The sequence below is a fragment of the Mirounga leonina genome, unplaced genomic scaffold, assembly GCF_011800145.1.
Source record: "Mirounga leonina isolate KUSES-001 unplaced genomic scaffold, KU_Mleo_1.0 Mir_97, whole genome shotgun sequence".
NCBI classification, from domain to species: Eukaryota; Metazoa; Chordata; class Mammalia; order Carnivora; family Phocidae; genus Mirounga; species Mirounga leonina.
In genome coordinates this window covers 9,249,856-9,272,377 of record NW_023270889.1, presented here as the reverse complement: position 1 = coordinate 9,272,377, position 22,522 = coordinate 9,249,856, and the positions used below count along the sequence as shown (strand labels likewise).

Genomic DNA, 22,522 nt, shown 5'->3' with positions numbered 1-22,522 from the left:
TTTATACTTAAAAACACACATATTTTGCACTAATACATACTATTCATCGTTTATTACATACCACTCGAAAGTGGTTTCACAGTACGTTCTCATTGATAACATGGTAGCTGAATATTTAAAGAAGTATGCTTTTTTTCATATATTTAACTAAATGACTTAATTAAATTTATTAAATGAATATGACTTCTGATTTGCAAATTAATAGTAAAATTATTACTGCCCACTCCTAGTCATCTGGGACTTCTATAATAAAATACCATAGACTAAGTGGCTTAAGCAAGACGTTTATTTCTCACAGTTCTGGAAGTTGGGAAGTCCAAGATCTAAGTGCTGGCAGATTTGATGTCTGGTGAGAGCCCTGTTCCTTGTTCACAGATGGCCATGTTCTTGCTGTATCCTTACATGGCAGAAAGAGAGAACAAGCTCTCTGGTCTCTTGCTATAAGGGCACCAATCCCTTTATGAGGACTCTACCTTCATGACCTAATTCCCTTCCAAACGCCCTGTCTCCAAATACCATTATATCAACTGTTAGGGCTTCAGCATGAATTTGAGGGAGGCACAATCCAATCTATAGCATTCCCTTAAAGGTTGGTTATCTATCTGTTTGGTTGAGGGATAATAGAGGTTCTGAAACCCTTAGAAGAGCTTTGTGGTATTGACTGAGTCTGTAGGAATCTTGAAAATGCTTTTGTCTATCTTTCAGAGTAAAAATGACCTGTAGCTACTCTTACCTGCTGCTTTTTAAAAATAGTTTGTAAATATTTTTATATAAAATTTAATTCTAGAAGTTTTAAAATTTCTTTCATTCTGTATATGCAGCCCCAAAATTGGGCCCTTCAATATGACTGTTTACTTTGGAAAATGTTGGTATTTTTTAAAAGAAAGTTAGAAAAAAGTGTCACAGAAATGTAAGCCTATAGAGAGGTATACATATTAAAACTTTTCACCTTTATTAGTCTTAAATAAAATTGCATGTTTTTATTTCTAAGTACACTACTCAGCACAAATACAAAAATATTCTCTCTATTAAGTCTCATAGTACATAAATATACCAAAGCAATGAAATAATGTGGAGTCCAGAATCGATGCTGAATTAGCAGAAAACATGACAGTGATTTGTGAGTTTGAATGCTGGGTGAAAGCCCAGATAATAATGATAGTAACCTTTTGGACTCCTCCATTTAGAACTTGTCAGAAATACTGAATCCTATTGAGTTTAAATCATGCCAAGTTAATAGGAATAAGTCCAAATGTTCAGTTTTATAGAGTGGATTTTGGCTCAGTGTAGGTGTCTGTTCCAGGGTTAGCCCATTAGCTCAAATTGATAATGGATCTGGAATTCCTTAAAATACAGTGGGGTTTATGTTGTCAGATCCATATCGGAGGAGACCAATATTTTAGTCAAATGAAAATAGTCACACAAACTCAAGATGATCTGGGCCCTCATGAAAATATTGTTAATTCTGCAATAATTTAAAAAATTCTGCAAGTATAGCATGCATTCAGAACATAGAAACCAAGCTCTTCCATGTAATAACAATTTTATGATTATAGAATCTATGACAATGACCATATAAGTAATTAAAACCATTTTCATTATGTATAAACAAAATCTAATTAATCATTAGTTCATTTTATATATTCATTATGCAAGCCACTGTTCAGTATCGATATTAAAACAACGAAGAAATGGATTTCAATTAGTTCCTACTAGAATTAACAGGTAAATAAAATCTCATTGAAATTTTTCTGATTTTTAAAAACATACAAATTATTTGTATGACACCTGGGTTGCATTATCTGTGTGCTATTTATTTTATATAAACATGAAGCTGACTTAGTATTAACAGGTAGTAGATTTCATTCATCCATTATCCAATCATATGTTTATAATTAACATATATTTATTGTAATTAACAGTGTGCCAAAGACTTGGAGATACTAAGACAGTAAGATACGATTCTCCTCATCAAGCTTATATTTTAATTGAAACAGAAGGAAAAAAGAATCATAAACATTTTCAAATGTAATGATTAGAATTAAGTAATATGGAGGCTAAGAGTAAGTGATGTACATGAGGCTTGTGAAGTAAGCAGCAGTCAGACCATGAAGGGCCATAAATATTACACGTAGGATCTTGGCCTTTATTTCAAATTTAATGGAGCTTCACTGAAGATTTCTCACCAGGAAAGTGGCATCACACATTTGTGTTTTAGAAAGAAAACTCTAGTTGCAGGGGACAGGAGGGTAAATCTAGAGAACTAGAAATAATTTAGGGAGTTTTGGAATAACTTAGGTGAAAAATGAGAATTGTCTGAATTAAAAGATTTGTGAATCATAAGCTTTTATAGAGGGAGACTTATAGAATGTAGTTACTAATTGAATGTGGAGGGCAAGGGAACAGAATAAACCTAGCATTACCCTGAGGAGAGGCTACTTTGAGGCTTGATATGTATTAGGCCCTCTAGAGAATTCAGTTAGGATATGGAGGAAGTAAGAATTTCATACAGTTTCAGACATCTTTGGAGTGACTTGATTGTGGATTTTAAAATGAAGAGGGTTGTCCTCTGTAAAGTTAAAATAATGGAGCCCCCTGACTATAAGTAATAGTTGAAGTTATGGAAGTGGAAGAGTCCCTCAAAGAGAGTGTGTAGAGTGGAACCCAAGTGATTTCAACTCCTAAAGAGCAGAAAATGTATAGCTTGACACTGAATATAATTAACAAGAGAAGTGGGAGTAAATGAGGAGCAATAAGGAAAATTGCATATCAGAAACAGAGCAGATGGAGTGTGAAGTAGGAATAAATAAAACCTGCTGAATATGCAGGGAGGTCAAACAAATGTGGTTTGCAAATTGCTTATAGTGTGGCCCCAGAGATATATGCCAATTTTATCATGAATGTTCTCAGCGGACATAGGAGGCACCAGGTTCTACAATGTTTAAAAGTTGAATATAGGGTAAAAAAGTGGAGAATATGTAAACAAATTTTCAGTACAGTTGAGATGAAAAGTAGATATTAGTAGAGTGGATGGAGAGGAATAAAGGATCAGTGGACAATTCTTTAATACAGGAGGGATTTAAGCATGCTTAAATTCCAATGAGAGAAAATATAGGGAGGAGTCTGAGGAAGAAGACGGGATAATTAATGAAGCAAGGTCAGTGAGGATATAGCAAGATTAAAAAAGAAAAGACAGTTGTCATAGGGGGAAAAAAAAGACATGCTCTAAAGTAAGGAGAAAGGATGGATGTAAACATGTCTGTAAATGACAGTGTTTCTCAGTAAAATTGGAAGTTAAATGTTTTCTTCTGATGAGGCGAGCAGGTGAGGGATGGTAAACTTTGGGAGACTTAGCAAAGTTTGAACTAGCTGTCCCGAGAACCAGTTACATGCTGTCTAGGAACATACAGATAACACTAAGCAGTGCTGAAAACCTAGTTGATGTTAAAACCATGATCTGGCTGTGCAGTTATGGGGTTCTCTTTAGCAATATATGGAAGCTGCTCATATATAGGAGTGAGATTGTGGACAGTCAGTTAATCTTGGAACAGGAGTCTCATTACCATGAGACTATAGCTGAGAAGAAGATAATTGATAATTTTGACAAGATATTGGTTGAAATAATGGGCTTTTGTGTCAGACTGGGTAATGAAGGAAATGATGAGCGAGAGGAGAGTAGGAGAAAATAGAATTTTTCCAAGAGTAGCCACCTCAAACAATTAAAAAATAAAACAGTTTAGTGAGACAATGAAAAATAAAAACTAGAAAGGGAAAAAGATGTCATCAGAGAGGTAAATTTTGAATAAAGACAAGTGCCAATGATGACAATGTCTATATGGACATTGATCATGTAACCAGGGTGTAACAAAGGATGACAGATATTCTAGAATTAATTAATACCAAAATTACAAACAAAATTTTTTGTACATAATAAGGATTCTCTTTCATTATGGGTACATAATAAGGATTCTCTTCAATCAGAGTCTCTGTTCTATTATCATGCACACAAAAAGAGAATTTGAAAAAAATATATAATAATCCCGAAGGTCCCCATTTAATAAAATAGGCCACTTGTTTTCAAACTAGGAACTCCTTTCTTTGTTTCCTCCCTCCTTCCCGCTTCATCCCCTCCCTCTTTCCCTCTTCCCTTCCTTCCTTCCATCCTTCCTTTTATTCTTTCCTCTCTTGTTCATATTCTTATATTTTGTAAACATGTTAAGTACATGCCATGTGTACATGCCTTGACCTCCAGGGGTTTACAATCTAGTGAGGACACAGACATATAAACACATAATTATAGTCAAGTATAAAGCATTTTTATAAAGTTATGGACTAGGTCCCATGAGAGGAAACTCTTAATTCTCTCCCTAGAGAAGTCAAGTAAGCCTTTCCTGAGGAATCTATGTTTGAGCCAAGTTTTGAAATATGAATAAGAAAGTCATCAGTCAGAAAAGGGATAGGATGGAAGGCCTTGTACCGGGAGAGAATAGTATGTAAACAGATACAGGCTCTGATCAATCATGTTGTATAAAGCATACTATGCAAGTTTGGTCTGCCCCCAGCATGGAATACCAACAGAGGAGGTATGATAGATGATGGCAAAATAGTGGATGGAGGGCAAATCACAGGGGCTTTTTATACTAGGCTGAGGAGTTTGGACATCATGAAGATTCTTTGGACCTCTAACAAAAGTTCATGCAGAGAACTAACATGATCAAGTTTGAATTGTAAAATGATAATTCTTGATGCCAAGTAGACTATATTTCCAAAGAAGGTGAGACTGGAAGTTGGAGATATGAGATGATAATGTTGAAAAAATAATTACAGACACAAATTAATTTATGAATTAAATCAGTTACAACAAGGACCAACATAATTTTAGGAATGGGATAGGGATTTGACAAAGTGATTCTAAGTTTATTTTTAAATACAAGTGTGTGAAACAAAAACTATAAGGAGAATTATTGAGGGAGGGTAACTTGGAGGTTGGAAATTATACTGCAAAGTTAAACTAGTTTAAGAACGACTTATTGGCAATTGAATAGATCAACAGCTCATTGGAACAAATCACTTATTCCAGAAAGAATGTGTAGCTATGAATTTGAGTTATAGAAATCCTTTTATATTGGGGTTGACAATTCAAACAATTGGGAAGTAAATAAATGGTTTCTGGTTGAGGAAAACAGATTAAGACACAATATGTGGGCATTTTGTCCCTCCTAAGACTCCAGCACAATGAAAGAAACCAAGTGAAAAAAAGAATGCATCTATAAAACAGAAGGGAACAAGAACAAGGAACTCTAATTGAGATGAAAAAATTCTCAAAATTTTTACAAGATTCAAAATGAAAGGGAGCAGAGTGAAGGATAACACACGGAGAGAAAAATCAGACCCTGCAATATGCTACAAAAGGGTCTGCAAAAGAAGTAAGAACCAGTCTGTATTGTGAACTGTGGAAACATTTGGATTCAGAGTCAGGAGGCTTAAGGCAGAACATAATTGAGCAGTAGGGCTGAACACAGGAAGGGTGCTGAATTTAAGATCAATATAACAACTGCACAAATCATTACTTATAACCCACCTCTCACACCCTGCACATACATACATGGAATTTGGGCAGTTTCATGTATCCCCATGTAAAACTCTTCATCTTTTCACTGAAGAAATTAAACCCATATTTGGGGGAAGATACAGTTTCATTAGATGCTGGAAGGAATGGAGACAAGTCATCAAATATCTGTGAGAAAATGATTTTCAATCTAGAATTCTATATCCAGACAAAATGTTGTTAAAGGAGTAAGAGAGAAAGATATCTTACACATGTCCCAACTTTCCTAACCACACCCCTCCACAAAAAAACTATAAACTAAGATTAAGTGTGGCTACTGTAAGATGTGTTAAAAGGAGCAACAATTCTGATGACTCTGCAGCAGGTCTAGAGAAAAATAAGTCCTTCTTAAGACAGGTGGGTGGATTCTGGAGAAGAAAGCGTTACATGAGTATGTGAGTGTGTGGTGGAGGTGATACCAGGAGCACCGAAGAATCCAGTGCCTACCATTATTCTGCACAGAGCCAATGCTGATAAGTGATTTTTAGTTATAAGAAAAATCAAATGTATACCAAAAAAGTATATTACTTTTAAGGGTCCTTCCACATAGAGCAGTTTATATAATTCTTATAATGATTCTGACACTTAAGTATTTTCAACGCTTCAGGTAGTCTGGCAAATATCTTGATGTACTATTATCTGAATTGATGAAGCATTATAGTGCATATGTGGTTCTGGAAAGTGCCTAACTAGTAAATCTGAAATCATGCCATTTTCCAATAGATCAAATCTTACTCAAATATTTCTTGGGTTGCTAGCAACTTTGCCAATACTTGTCTATTTTTTAAGTATCTTTTGGGGAGGTTGCAATAGTAATATGTTTTTCTCACTTACTGGGTTTCTTCAAATGGCAGAATGTGTGGTTTACTCACTAAGATTTATAGCTGTATTTTATGGCTTCATACCCAAAATCATGTACTTAGCGATTTCTTTCAGAAGGCATTTGCCAAGACAGTGACCCAGCACCATTTTTTCTTCCAGAGCAACTCTGACACAAATCCACTCAAATAAATTAGCATTTTTAACTTGACTGGCTCATTGGGCCAGTGTATCAAGATGACGTGCCAATGCATGAGGTAATTCTTATGGCTACTACTAAAAAACTGTGAAGAAACTTTGTTTTCATCTTAGTAGCTTTTTCAGAAGCCAGCTTTCCTTTCTCTTGTCTTTCCTATTGGCTTCTCTTGGAAAATGGTGCAATGAGCTGGTTCGCACACCACCTTTCTAAACTATAAATGGTGAGTGGAGGCTGGGGATGTTGAGAAAGATACATGCAATTAATTTAAATATAATGGCCTCTGTCACATTTTATTTTACCACATATTTATATTACCATTAATCTTATTATTACATTTTTATTTTATTTGTTTTATAAACAAAGGTTTAGGGAAATTACATAAGTCAGTGTTTTACTGCTGGTTTATCTTCCATTTGGGGTGTGTGTGTGTGTGTGTGTGTGTGTGTGTGTGATTGGCTTCCATTTGTTTTCACTTTTTAAAATTGTACTTTTTCAATCCTAAAGTAAAGGGTATTATGGAATTTTACACATACAATGTACTTTAGAGGTCATTTGCTCCATCTCCTTTCTTTTAGTTGAAAAGCTAAGGCAAATTTTTGGAAACTGATTAATGCAAATTCAGAACTAGAACTCCAGTTCCCTGTTTTCACGTTATGCATTTCTCCAATAGTATTTTTTTTTAAGTTCTTACATTGCAAAAACTGTTGTTCAGTGGTTCATAAATTTTATGTTAACCTTGTTATTTATCTCTAAGATTGGCAAAATAATAGCTCAAAATTTTGAAAAAATATATATTATGTACCAAGCAGTTTAATGTTCCATGCAAATATATATATGTCCAAATTTTAAAGGTTTTACCATACCACAAACACTACAATCTTTAATATTTTAGGCCAAAAAAATTGGTTGAGATGCCAAACAGTAATTATCACTTGTCAGTTTAAGAAAGTTCATGAATGTGAAACCAAGAATATTGGAGTCATTTTTTTTTTCTCACAGAACTTATAGAAAATAGAAGACATAATAATGCATAATATCATATAGGGCATACTTAAAAATATGTTCACAAGAGACCACCAAAATATATTATGCATTTTATACATGCCTCAAGGATAGTTTAATAATATTTGATTAACTGAGGTTTTAGTACAAGAATTCTTTCTGGATGATATATCTGAATGGACTGGAAATATATGTGATATTCTTATTTGGTAATTTCAAAGCAGTCCATTAGCTATGTATAGACTATATAATATCAGCAAGATACTGTCTAGGAAAACAATTTACACAGTATATAAAATGAGTTTAAACATCCTCTGCTTTGTTTGCTTTTATAATTTAGTCACTAGAGCTTGTACACTGAAGTGGTCTTTTCTGTTTTAAAAATGTTCATCACTTAGATGAATTTTAAAATACAAATTAATGAGATGAAGTCTCCAAAGTAAAATATCTTCTTACAAAGATTAAGTACATTTCTCTACTCCATTGTATGGTCTTTTTTTGCCTTTCAAAAAGCACGAATCCATGTGATTGGTTTCATATGCTTAGGAAATGAACTAATAACAAAAACAAGAATAATTTTACCATTTGTAGCTCAAAATGTAGAGACAACTAAATTTGTACTTGTTGGAGTGTGTAACGTGTTACAAATCTGATGAGACCACAGCTATACAAAAGAGAAGAGAGTGAGCAAATGATTGACATGAAACTGTAAAGATAAAAATGAGACTATTATTAGTGCTATGTTATTTCTAACATGAATTATTCCCCAGTCCTCTCCAAAAACCACACTGTTATGGAAATATCATTTGAAATTCACTCACAAGAGCTACAAAATTCACTGAATACTGCTAATGTGGTTATTAGTTTGATTTTTCACCCTCTTTCTCTACACACACACACACACACACACACATTTATGTAGCCACTTATGATTGTTTACTTGAATATCATTTTTATTATGTACTAGATAATAAAAAGAGAATGTTAACTTTTTATTTAAAAAATAAAATTTTCATTTTGAATTTTCAAGATAAGATTTTTAAAAAGTCTAGAAAAAAATGTATTAAATTTCATTAAGTCAGTATCTTAGTACTGACTTTATCCTGAAATTAAGTGTATCTAGTAAGCATGAAATAGCCTTCCCACAATCATTATTAAAATAAGGTGCAAATATCCATCATAAAATATTTGTTTTTACTTTCCTCATTTAAATATTTCAGTATATATTGTACATATGTATATATTGTCTACATTTATAGCAATTTGAAATTTGTTATAGAAGAATAGACAATGATCTTAAATTGTTTAATTTTAATTAATTTCATTTTTTCCGTAGTACTAGTCCATCAAACTCACTTCTTAATAGAACCATTTTCAATATTCATCCGTAATTTGATTTTCCCAGTGTGTAAGCTACTTCCTAAAGTAAATTAAGCATATGAGGGGGTTATGCTTGCTCTTTTGTTTTTCTAGGGCACAGTCCAATAAATAGTTGCTCTGTTATACAACATAGTCCTCATATAAGTTAAAAAGATGTACTCTTTTTTCCTAAGGAATTTTTGAAATGCAAAGGTGTAGCTATATTCAGTTAACAAAATGTAACCTATCATAAGCATTTTTGTTTCTGACCTATTCCCAGTCGTCAGCTGATAATGATTTGAAATTCAAAGGAAAATGAACAAGCCTAGTAGAAGTGCTTTATCTCTGTTAGGTACTCTTTAGCACTGACCCATTTATGAAAATTCACTGTTAGTTGAATAACCTCTGTGGGAGAAAAAAGATTTGCTGAGTGTCAACTCTATACCACCAGGCATTGTGTTTCCCAGTTTTCAAAGTTTATACCTTTTACAGTTTACACTATAACTGTTTCCTATCATTGTTTCCTACCAAAAATCTTCAAAGAATCCATACTACAATATTTTACCATTTTTTGTTTCTTTAATAACTCATGCTCTTTGATTTTTCTCAGACTAGTAAAGCTAAACAAGGAGCAATTTAAAAAAAGAGAGAGAAAAATTTTGCATAAAGATTTACTTTTTTAAATGTTTAGGTATATGCAATTAGGATCTTATATAAAAATATGTATAATTAGAAATAGATGATATACAATACAATGGCAAAGTAAGGAAAAAGCCATATTGTCTAAATAATTGTCAAAGCAAAAGATGTGTGACAATTTTTTTACAACAAAAATATCTAAAATTGATTTTTAAATTTTATACATACATATATGTTTATTAAAGAAATATGTGGACATGACCAAAGTAACACATGCACAAGCACCTATATATTTTAATAGTCATGAATGATAACTAGTACATTCTATTCTGTAAATATATAGTTGTTATGACCACATCAGAACTGTTTAGTTTTACTGCAGAGTCATGTGATGAGACATATTCTTCTCTGTGCCACTTCAAAAAGAATGCTCAGATAGATTATATTTTTTCTTAAGTTTCAATTTCCCATTTGGGAAAATGAAGTCAGCCTTAAATATCTTTACACTCCTTTCCTCTATGGAGAAGGGGGAGGGGGACAGAGACACAGAGTAGCTATGACACATATGTCCTTCAGGAAATCAGATTTTGCGCCAGATGGTAATTTTCACATGTAACCGAGAAAAGAAAACCACTTTACCCACTAAAGGTGGGTGAAGGTAGGCCAGCTCTCTCTGTCTCAAAATTCCAGGGAGGAGAGTTTTTTTGAGAAGCCAAACTGGAAAGACTATAAAGGGGAAAAAAAAGAATTAGGTAAGTACCTAGGAAATGAAGATTCTTTTTCAATTTGAGGTGTTTTTGAGGAAATAAAAAATTTTATTATTTTTTAATATTTGGGGGTAAAGATAGTGTAGAAGTTAACAATTTTGAAGAAAAAATAATCAAGTCATTATAGTAATTTGATATTGCCAACCACATCCAAGAACATAAGCAATAGGCTTGTATTACATATGTTACAGTTTTTTTTTAATTTCATTTTTATATTAATTCATTTTTTTGCTGTACTTTACAAAAGTATCTGTCCACAATGGTTGAGAAGAGAGTTGGTTTCCCCCATAGACTGAGCAGCTAATTATTTAGATTCCTGGAGGAGAAAAAAGTTTAGATTAATATCAAAAGTTGGTAGAGGTTCGTTTTTAATAAAAGGCATGCCTTCTTTCGATATTAGGAAAAGGCCAGTAAGAAAAGCTGCAGATATTTGTTTGTTTGAAGATATGAGGGGTCAGAGGCAAGAGGATCCAAACATAAGAATATGTTTCCTCTGAAAAAGTAAAATCTTAATCTGAAACTGAGTAGGATAGTCACAAGCTTTGGGGAAGTAAGAAGAGAGGAAAAAATATAGGATGAGTGGTGTTAGGAATAAGGAAATGAATAGACCATAGACAAAGGTCTCAAATAAGGTTGCTTTTTAAAAATAATTTTTTTTAGTAGCCACAATCTAGTTTCCTCTCCAGTAATCTTCAGTAGCTCAGGTATAGAAAGTAGCTGTTTTAATTAATCAGCAGTTGACATTTTGCAAAGAAAAGATAATGGAAGAATACAGAGTCCTCTAATAAATGGAGATGTGCTAAGGGTGGAGATTGAGAGCTTGTTCTATGCAGAAATGAGAGAAAGTTATGAGGGGAATAGCCAAATGGAATGAATGGAATGAGCACTGAAGAGAAGCCTTTTTTTTTTTTTTTTTTTTTAATACAGCTGGACAAATACTTGTCTGAAAGCAGCAAAAGCAAGCGAGGTAAATGAGAGGAAAATGAGGCCGTGGCCATCAGAACCTAAGGCTTATGAAGTACGAAAGAATTGAACCAACTCTGAGAAAGCTACCAGGGAAGCTGAGGCTTTGAGATAGGGTGAGGGAGACTCCTCCATCTCAGGAAAAGCAGAGGAGGAGAGGAAGAATGTGACGAAGAGGCTGAGGGTATAGGAGAGTTAATTGATGATGAAGGGGCAGTTTGGGAAGGACAAGGGAAAGAAAAATCCAGGAAGATAGCACTTAACGGCATGAGAATTGGACAATAGGTGAGCGAGGTTGTGGAGTGAATGATTGCACCTTGACTCCTTACGGAGGCTGAGATGAGAGACCCAGATGGTTGACTTTTGTGAAGGTTGTGGGCCAGCCATTCTGAGTGAGATCCTAGATAGAGTAGGGGCTGTAGTCACTGGTCAGTGTTCAAAGAGATTATCAAGAAGAGTGCTCTTCTGTCATAGATCAAGTAAAACCTTCAGCACTTTGTACCAAAAGCATGGTAAGAGAACCTGGGTCATTTTCAAGCTAAGAATTGCAGAAGTTGCAATAGGGCTCTTAAACATTGGGTTAGTAGACTAGGACTACTACACATTGACTCCTAGATAACATGGTGGCTGGGAAACAGACTGAGTTGGTAAATGTTTGTTTTCTTATATTCTGTGTCAACATGGCATATAGACAGTCCATATAAAAGATAATTGAATTTATGCAGGTGCAGGTTTATAAAGAGAAACAAAAAAGAGAAACAAAGGTACCCAGCCTTGCTTTATACCTTAAAAATAAGAATGTCGTTTGTCAAAAGAACTCTTTCTGACCCATTTGATTCACTTAATGTTACTTTGATAAGAATTTTAAATTATATTTGAAGCCTTGAATCACAATTGAGATCATAGAAGAAACCTAGACTTTGAGTGATCCTTGTTCATGAAGCCAAAGACTAGGGACAGATCAACGCATGCTATGAAAGGTCTTAAATTACTTTTGACAGTTTTTGTGGTTAGGTAAAACATAGTACACCAAATAGTTAAAGAGAGTTAAGGCCCACTGATCATAATCAGGCTATTAGATTGAAAAACCTCTGAATCCAGTTTATCAAGGAAGAATGTGGACATGTTTTGAAAGAACTCAGCTAATTTATGGATCCTGCCATACAGCACACTTTGGGATTTAACCTTTCAAAAACAGGGTGGTGGGCGCCTGGGTGGCTCAGTTGGTTAAGCGACTGCCTTCGGCTCAGGTCATGATCCTGGAGTCCCGGGATCGAGTCCCACATCGGGCTCCCTGCTCAGCGGAGAGTCTGCTTCTCCCTCTGACCCTCCCCCCTCTCATGCTCTCTCTCTATCTCATTCTCTCTCAAATAAATAAATAAAATCTTAAAAAAAAACAAAACAGGGTGGAATATACAAAAAATCATGGTAAACAATTTTGTAAATAGTAGGGCAGACTTGGGATTCTGAATCAAATTATCCTAGAGCGTTCTTCAGTTTTGGGAGAGTTAGCTATCCTCTCTGGAGTCATTAAACTCCAACTAGGCAGAATTCTAGAACTATAATATTATAAAAAGAATTCAGAGAGAATTTGTGACCGGAGCTTTCTTTTCATTGAAGTCAAATGAAAAACACAGTGTTCTGAGCTGGACAAATGCAAAGCACAGTGCCTTCAGCTGGCATATTTTGTAGTCTGGTTTTTAATGAAAATAAAATTAAAGAGCTGCTTTAGAAACTTACCCTAATTCTGTTTTTTTTTTCTTTTTAATTCAGTTGACTGTTACAAGTACCACTTAGCAGCATATTAAAAGTGGGTCAGAACAACCTGTCTTTCTGCTACCCACATTCTGAGCAGTCAAATCAGGTTTCAAGTCAAGTCAGATTACTTGGAAGGTAGAAAATGATAGAGTTATCTTCTTTAAATTCCCTGGTTTAAAACACAAAAACAAAACCTTCACATTGTTAAGATCATAAAAAGTACTTGGGCTATTATTGTTAAATCCCTACAACACTTTCATTCATTCATTTAACAATTTATTGAACGTCATATATGGTGGCATTTTGTGTGAAGTGGGGTTTGTGTGGAGTAGCTTTAAGATAATTGATTTAGATAGGAATTTATCACTTAAGGATGTCTATCTTGTAGACGGGGACAAAAACTCAAAAATATTAATTAGTCAATGGTATTAGCTGCTTGATCCAAAACTTGAGTAAAGTCATACTTAGATTTATCCTACAAGCTGCCCTTAGATGATAAAAAGTTGTGGCTATGCATTAATTGGATCACATTTTTCCTTCTTTGGTTAATGTGTTTATCTATAGATGTATGTGCTCCATAAGGGAATAATTTTCTTATTCTAAATCTTCTGTGAACAAGGTTTTAACAGAGCCTTCAATATTCTCAGCAACCAATGAGACGATTATGCCTACCAAGCTTGTCTTAATTAATAAGAGCTCAAGAGACAATCAGTTTGGGCCTAAGCACTCTACACATTCAGGTATATATCAAAAGTTATACTACATACACTATAATGTTCTTTGGTCAGATAAATAAATCAAGATGGAGATACACGGATTTGACTATTTGCAATTAACCTCTGGTATTGACCAGTGTCAGGGCAGGCAACTTGCTCATGCCTCTTCCAAAGTTGGATTTTGGGATAGCTCCAAAAAGTAAAATTACTTTTGAACACAGAATGTTAAAGACCAAAAAGGGAGACTGCTCCTGAGCATTGATAGCAGAGTTAATACATAAATCTAGTGCTAGTACTGTATACTAATACTATGAGGCTGGAAATAGAAATGAGATAGAGAATAGGTTTAATTCTACGGCTTATCTTGTTACAGTAGGAGTTCAGTAACCACATGGAAGCAAAAGGAAATAAAAAATGTATTTCTACTACGTTATGAAAGGCCTTATTCACCATTAACTTCCTTTATGAAAATGGTGGTTATGCTTCTCTGGAAATTATTTCAGAAATAATAGGATTTTCTTAAAAGAATTGTTGAATTACAGCATGTGCAATCAGTTACTGTAAATAAGCTCTTAAAATCCCACAAAAAGAATCTAATTGCTGACGAAGAAAGTAGAAAAGCCATAAAAGTCAGATGTATTAAGAATAAGACCTAGTTCTCTATAACATCCCAGCTCCAAAGTCTCATAATTGCATGATTGCCCACATGCTTATAATTTATAGACTTTGGCAGAGAGTTTCAGATATTGTTTACTTCAAATAATCAGGTTGAAAGGTGATTAGTTCCTTGTTTGATCCACAAGCTCATATTCTGCAACTTTACTCAATTTCACAGCAATGCAACACTTACGCAAAAGACATGTTGAACCATTTTGTCAGGAAATACTTAGATAAAAATTTGTAGGGTTCTAGTACTAAAGAAAAATGTTTAAATCCATGTTGATTTTATTTTCCTACTTTAATAGTAGAAAGCTTTTTAAATTATATTTTATTGTATTACTTTTTTTTTTTTAAGATTTTATTTATTTATTTATTAGAGAGCGAGCAAGAGAGAAACAGCATGAGAGAGGAGAGGGTCAGAGGGAGAAGCAGGCTCCCCGCTGAGCCGGGAGCCCGATGTGGGACTCGATCCCAGGACTCTGGGATCATGACCTGAGCCGAAGGCAGTCACTTAACCAACTGAGCCACCTAGGCGCCCCATTATTGTATTTTTTAATGAGAAATTATTGATGAAATTTTTGGTATGATTTCTCTTTACAAATTTAGTGACCATGAAATATCCGAGGGAATAACATCAAAAGGACTTCTCTGTAGGTTTGCCAAATACAAAACAAAATTAAAAAATAATTTAGAGGCAGGTGACCTAGGTAGCTCAGTCCATTCAGCATCTGCCTTCTGCTCCGAAAGTGATCCCAGCCAGAGTCCTGGGATCAAACCCCGTGTTGGGCTCCCTGCTCGGTGGGGAGCCTGCTTCTCCCTCCCCCTCTGCTCATCCCCCCTGTTATGATTGCTCTCTTTCTCAAATAAATAAAATCTTTTTAAAAATTACTTAGAGGAAAATAAAATTCTCAATTCTTTAAAATTAATTGTTCTGTGTATAGCTGTCTGAATATAAAAATACATGATATGTTGCCTTTAAAATCTAGGACCCCAACCTTACCTTTAAAAGGAATTCAGAACAGTGTGTACTTTCCCACAAAGAAAGTGGGAACTGATCACTACTGTGTCAAAAAGGAAGATGGTTTAAAGAAAGAATTAATGCCTAATAGAAATGTATCAAAGTGAAAAATATTTAATTAAAAACAGATTTAGTGATTTTATAAAAACAAAACTCCAGCTGTCCTGTCATTTTGCCTCTACATACATTAATATGTACCTCTTAAGAATTATAGCTAGTTCCTTACAAAGATATATTTAATAAATCAAAGTATAAAATTTATGGGTTTTCTTTTCCATTTCTCAGATAATTTCTCAGTACATGGTGTCCTCATTACTTCAAGAATAGACCATTCTTTGGTAAATTATTCAAATGTGATTCTAAATATTTCAAGGTGTTGTTTCTTTGTGTATTTATGCATATTTATTAATTTTATTAACTCAGTAGCCTTTTAACAATTAGGAAATAAAGTTTATTCTAGAATGTAGGTCTGCTCCCAAGTGGGTTTTGTTATTCTAGAATAGGTAAAATAAAAGCAGAAATATTAGCAGTAGAGAATGATATAATATATAAGCTGCTAAAGAAAGGGTTCAGGTTCTGGTTTTATTTCTTGTAATAACTGGATTGATGAAAAGTCATAGATATCAAGCTATATGTAAGTTTATACTTCCAAAATTCTGATATATATCATTGATTTGTCATAATTTCTGTGCTTTCTGAAATATCTTCCCTGTCATATTGGATTTCATGAAAATATAAATGAGAAAGTTTCACAGGAAAGAGAAATAACAATTTTAATTTTTAAAAAGTGTGGCACAATTGTTTTTTTTTTTTTAAGATTTTATTTATTTATTTGAGACAGAGAGAATGAGAGACAGAGAGCATGAGAGGGAGGAGGGTCAGAGGGAGAAGCAGACTCCCTGCCGAGCAGGGAGCCCGATGTGGGACTTGATCCCGGGACTCCAGGATCATGACCTGAGCCGAAGGCAGTCACTTAACCAACTGAGCCACCCAGGCGCCCCACACAATTGTTTTTTAACCAAATTCAGAGAACTTTTTATCTCAAAGGCCACTATTCATGTTCAATATACACAATAAAAGAAGTACCTACACTCATATAGCTATAAAATTCACTGCACTTAAACCTCAATATTATTTTATATTTTGAAATTAATCTGTTTTTGCTAATGATTTTCAGTCTCTGTGGGTTTTGTTTGTTTTTTGGTCCTTCAACAAATCTATTTTTTTATTTACCTTTTTTTTTTTAAACAAATCTATTAATTTAAGAAGGGATGAGAAGCAGAGAAGAGGGTCAAATCTGTTAACTTGTTTTAGAGCAACATTGCCAAAATGTGCAGAAGGACAGTAAATGAAAACTATTGGCAAAGCCAATGATCTTTAAAACAGGACCCATGCATTTAATGTAGTTATGTTATCTCTGCTGTTTGTGGAGAACCCACAGTTGGTGGTAGTACTCAAAGGGCAGAGTGCCAGCCTATGTAAAGATCGAGAAATGTCATCTGTTGCTACTTGTAAAAGTTCTTCCCGTATCTTTTTTGAAGATTTTTTTATTTATCTATTTGACAGAGAGAGACATAGAGCAGGAACACAAGCAGGGGCAGTGGGAGAGGGAGAAGCAGGCTTCCCGCGGAGCAGGGAGCCCGATGCGGGGCTCGATCCCAGGACCCTGGGATCATGACCTGAGCTGAAGGCAGACGCTTAAAGACTGAGCCACCCAGGCGCCCCAAGTCCTTCCCATATTTTTCTTAAATCAGTACTTACACTGCATAATGCCAATGTCTACTGACATTGGGAGTATTCTTGACTTTAAAGGAAATTGATGATAAGCATTAATAAGAATTGAATTTATATTTTGGCCGACAGATTTTCCACATGACATATGACCTTGCCAGTGCAGTGGTGAGAATTTTTAACCTCATCGGCATGATGTTGCTGCTCTGCCATTGGGATGGCTGTCTTCAGTTCTTAGTCCCACTCCTGCAGGATTTCCCACCAGACTGCTGGGTGTCTCTGAACGAAATGGTTGTAAGTAATTCGTATTCTTTTAAACTCTGCGTAACCAATGTTTTGCCAAAAAGTTCTAAGTGCTTATGTTCGAATGATCTAATTTCTTCTCCGTAAATGTCTAGAGAAAACTTAATTTTGCTTTCATGGATGTAAAATCAAATGTTGTATTGTTTTTTCTACAACTACATTTCATTTACATGAAATATTTCTGGGGACATATATGTTAAGGATCTATTTTGAGGTGTCTTGCTCTGTGTATATTGAAGACCTATTTTATTTCAAAGCTACATGTACACTCACACGTGCGTATAATCATATACAATCATGGTACAACATTCATGGTACAATGTTCTTCCAAAACTGCCTACTGCTTAGAGTAACTCCTTTCTTTCAACTTGATTTGGCATTTACTGTGCTTAAGACATGTAATTCTAGGTGGTGTTTAAACATGCAGAGACATGTACATCAGTGTAAATGCAATGAGATTTGATGTGCATGGTATTTCAGATAGTACTTTTTGCTAGGGAAGACAAGGAAAGCTTCATGGAAAAGGTAAAGCCTTTATTTACTTTTAATTTTTAATTTTTTTAATTTGAGTATAGTTGACACATAATGTTACATTAGTTTCAGGTGTACACCTTACCCTGAAAGATATTTAAATATTTAAAACTTGTGAAATATAAATTTGAAATATATAATTAACTATATTCATAGCCACATTTAATTTTAAGAACCTAAGTTTTAAAAAAGAACATGTGTTTTGATCTATATTGTACAATACTTACAAAGAAATTGAAACACTAGTAAACAATGGAAGATAAATTTTATGAGACTCTCACAAAATTTTAATTTTGGCATAAATCAAATGCCCTCTTTCTTCCCCAAATGTTCCATATTAATTTCTGGGCTTATTATTGTAGAAATGATATGAAGATCTTAAGAACATATATTTTTTTCTTCTAATAACTAGAGCTCAGGCTTTATATTTTAAGAAAAGAGTTTACATTACATGTTAAGAAGTCTGGTCTTTCTTTTCTTTCTTCTTGCCTACCTGTTTTCCTCCTTCCTTCCCACTCTTCCTCTCCCTGCCTTCTTATTCCTTTAACTCCTTTCTTTGAGACTTGATATTCACCTGGATCTCTCCTTCATGTCATTCATATCTGCTTAAATGTCACTGTCTCACTGAAGCCAGTGTGTGATCACTCTAATACAGCACCCAAGTGGTTTATATTTTATCTGAGAAGAATTTAATAATGTACACACACACATCTGTTACTTATATTTCTCTGTGGCCTCTACACAGAATGTCAGTTCCATTAAGTCAAAGAATTTGTCTGTTTTGTTCTATACTCTATGGTAGTGCCTAGAACAGTGCCTAATACAGGAGTTTGTTGTAATCTAGCCACTCTTTATTGAAAGTTCGTTTGAGAAATACTGTATTTGTGTTTCTGTACCTAAAAATCAAAGCAAGGTGCAGGTCACTTTTTGAATCTATGAAGTCTTCTTAATTATAGATCTGTCTTTTTTACTTATCACCGAAAGAAAATTTGTGAAGACATGATAAAGATATTTTGGCGGGGGTGGGAGGAAGAAAAAGCCACAGCTCTGTATTCTAGCTATGAACTGAGTGTGTAGTATAAAAACATTAACACTACTGCCAAAAGATGATTCATCACCGGCACCAACCACTCTTTAAGTTCGCAAATAATTTTTGTTTCAAATTACCCTTAGGTATTTTTCAGAAAAATAGGAATTGTCTTTATTAAAAAAGTAAAGGGACTATTTTGGGGTATCCATGAAGTGCATGTAGTTGTGTAATTATAATATACGGGAATATACTCCTTAATATATCCAGTGCTAAGCACATTAACTGAAGAAAAATTTTAATATCTTGATCATTTTTTAAGTGTGGTTTTTTTCTTGCATCTTTTTTGAGGGGCAGGTTTACTTATGAAACTGGCTCTTACTTCCTTTCACATTTATTTAACATTACTTTCATGTTTAACTTTAATGTCAAGGGTAGGAAACAGTTAAGTCTATGTTCAACTATAAAGACCAGAAATATATCGTGAGTATTAGTGATATAAAGGAGATAACCATAAAAAAGACAATTTTTGTATCAGTAGAGAATCTCCATGGTGTCATTTGACCTTGAAGATATCCTTTCTTTCTCTCCTAGATCTATCAAATTCTAGAAAAGCTTCCATCACAGCAAAACAAAGCAAAGTGTATTTACACAATAAAGGAGTTATAAAGAAGTAAAAATCCAATATAAGAAAAAAGCACCCTTCATGTATATATCTTGCTTACCATATACAAGCCCTTGTGCTTTGAAATATGCTCTTATTTGGTCCTCATAGCAACAGAATGAGGTGAGCACTGTTATCCCCCATTTTACAGATCAGAAATCTGAAATTTTTAAAGGTTAGTCTAATTGTTCAATAGCACAGAGTTTAGTAGATTAACAGAACCAAGATTAGTATGCCTGGCTATCCAACTCCATAATTTCTGTTCTAAACCACATTAGAATATCTTGTGTTGTGTAGATTGTAAAAATTAGTTAAGAACAGTAATGACAAGAAACGAAACCTGTCGTCACAGCACACCGGTTACAATAGAAAGTCACTAAAAAATCAGCATTTGAGCTCTGACACTAAAAAGCAGCAAGACGGATATGAGATGTAGATGTAGAAAAACAAATTCAAATTGGGAAGGCAAAAAGTGAGAAGCCAGATCAGGGTAGATGCAGCACATGGTATCAGTCATTCCTAGGTATGTGCTTGACAATTCTATGACGTTTGACATTGATACTAAATAATTTATGGTAAAGATTAGGGTATTGGGTGAATTCTTTATACCTTTCTTCTGTCTCATATTTTGCATTCTTAAATGATTTATATCCTTAAGTGTTATTTTATTTTATTTTATTATTTTTAAAGATTTTATTTATTTATTTATTTGAGAGAGAGAGAGAGAAACAGCATGAGAGGGGAGAGGGTCAGAGGGAGAAGCAGGCTCCCCGCTGAGCCAGGAGCCCGATGTGGGACTCGATCCCAGGACTCCGGGATCATGACCTGAGCCGAAGGCAGTCGCTTAACCGACTGAGCCACCCAGGCGCCCCTTAAGTGTTATTTTAAATCCTCCTTAACCATATTTTCATTTCTATGTGTATATTTATCTTTTTATATGTATTTTAAATCTTTCTGAAACACATTTGGATTTATATCTATATCCTTATCTATATATCACTAGCTAGTTATCCATATATGTCCTATAATGAGAAATCCAGAGTAATGCTACGACTATATCTCTAACTGGTAATTTGTTCAATATACTTATTCTTATCTTAACTCTTTCTAATCCGCAATTCATTCCGTAGAAGTAGATATTGACTCGCAAAATCCAACTTAAACAGGGATTAATCTTACTCTATATTTATAATATAACCTTTTGTATTGAATATTTCATTCAAGAAATATTTGAATTATAGAATTCTGTCTGAATGAAAATCTTGGGTTGGTCAGATAATGTGTAATAAAATTTTGAAAATCTTGTCATTCTCATATTTTGTGACTATGTTTCTAGGTATATCACACTAGAATTATAATAGTTCATTATGAAAGTGATTAGAGGTGATGGTTTTGGTTTAAGTTATAACATCATGAAATACTCATTTTAAAAATCTAAGAAATAAAAATTATGATGCATTTGAACTTACATATTAATTCTGACATAATTTAGGGAATGATTTTAGAGAAGAAAGAAGGATTTGCAACTAAATAGTACATTCCTATAGTAGTGTTTCTCTATTTCTTTTTTTTAAGATTTCATTTATTTATTTGACAGAGAGAGAGAGAGTACAAGCAGGGGGAGTGGCAAGGGAGAGGGAGAGGGAGAAGCAAGCTCCTGCTGAGCAGAGAGCCTGATGCAGGGCACTGAGCCACCCAGGCGCCCCTAGAGTAGTGTTTCTCTAATGGAAGTCTGCAGCTTTACTCTCAGGGAGGCACAGATTTTCTCCCAGCAGTCTTGTAAATGTATAAATATATGTTGGTGATAGTCTGAAAGGTTTCAAGGTAAACATATTATGAATCTACAATCATCTGAATGCCCTAAATATGGAGTCTGGATTTGCTTTTATAGTTGAAGTACATTGTGCCATATAAAATAATTCTCACTTATTGGCTTAATAATTAATGATCCATTTATATCAAATGAGGGCTAAGTGACATCATATTAAATGCTGTACAGAATTTTCACCAAAGTCAAAATGGAGAGATGGGTTGCAAAACCAAGTTATTCATTACATAGCACACAATTGTACAGTAGTGTGTTAAACTACATAATCTATAAAAATTAGTGCCATGAAGGCACTAAATTTACATTGTGTGCAACTATTGGTTTTACCAAAACAACATTATCCATCACAATACATTTATATTAAGATATGCTTATTGATTTATTGTTTTGTTAGTGTTTGATTTATGAAATTGTTTTAACTTTACAGGAATTAAAAGGATAAGACATTTATATCTAGTTTTGTAGTTGTATTTGTTTCAGTAATATCATAATCAAAATAATTTGAGCCAACTCAAGTGCCGTGTATTATAATGTTTTGTTTTGTTGTGATTTGAAAAACCGTATGCATTACTTCATCTTGAGAGATGCCTTCTAGAAGGCAGACAAAATGTTTTATCAGTATTTGCATAACCCACAGATCCTATGCCAGCCTTGCATATGTTGCTAAATAAATATGAGTGGTTTATACTAAAAAGGTAATTATCAAAAGTATTTGAAAATTATGTGTAAAAGGGTTACTCTGTTATGCATTTTAAATCTCCTCCTTGGATAGTTTTTGCTTTAATAATTTGTACCTCAAATTATTTCTTCAAAGATAAGTAATCACTTGACCAATTCATGGGCAATATAAAAATACTCGAAATTCATGACGTTTATATGAACCATACTAATAATATCAGAAAATAAGATATATAAATGTCTAGAAGGGTC

General features: G+C 34.0%; 1 protein-coding gene across 1 annotated transcript in view; it reads left to right on the top strand.

Annotated features, from left to right (window-relative positions):
- The window catches only part of LOC118006515 (potassium/sodium hyperpolarization-activated cyclic nucleotide-gated channel 1), a 359,934-nt gene that overhangs the window by 160,773 nt on the left and 176,639 nt on the right, over positions 1 to 22,522 (top strand). The window contains exon 3 of the mRNA XM_034999197.1: positions 17,372 to 17,533. Coding sequence (XP_034855088.1) covers positions 17,372 to 17,533 — 162 coding nt within the window. The remainder of the gene's footprint in view (positions 1 to 17,371; positions 17,534 to 22,522) is intronic.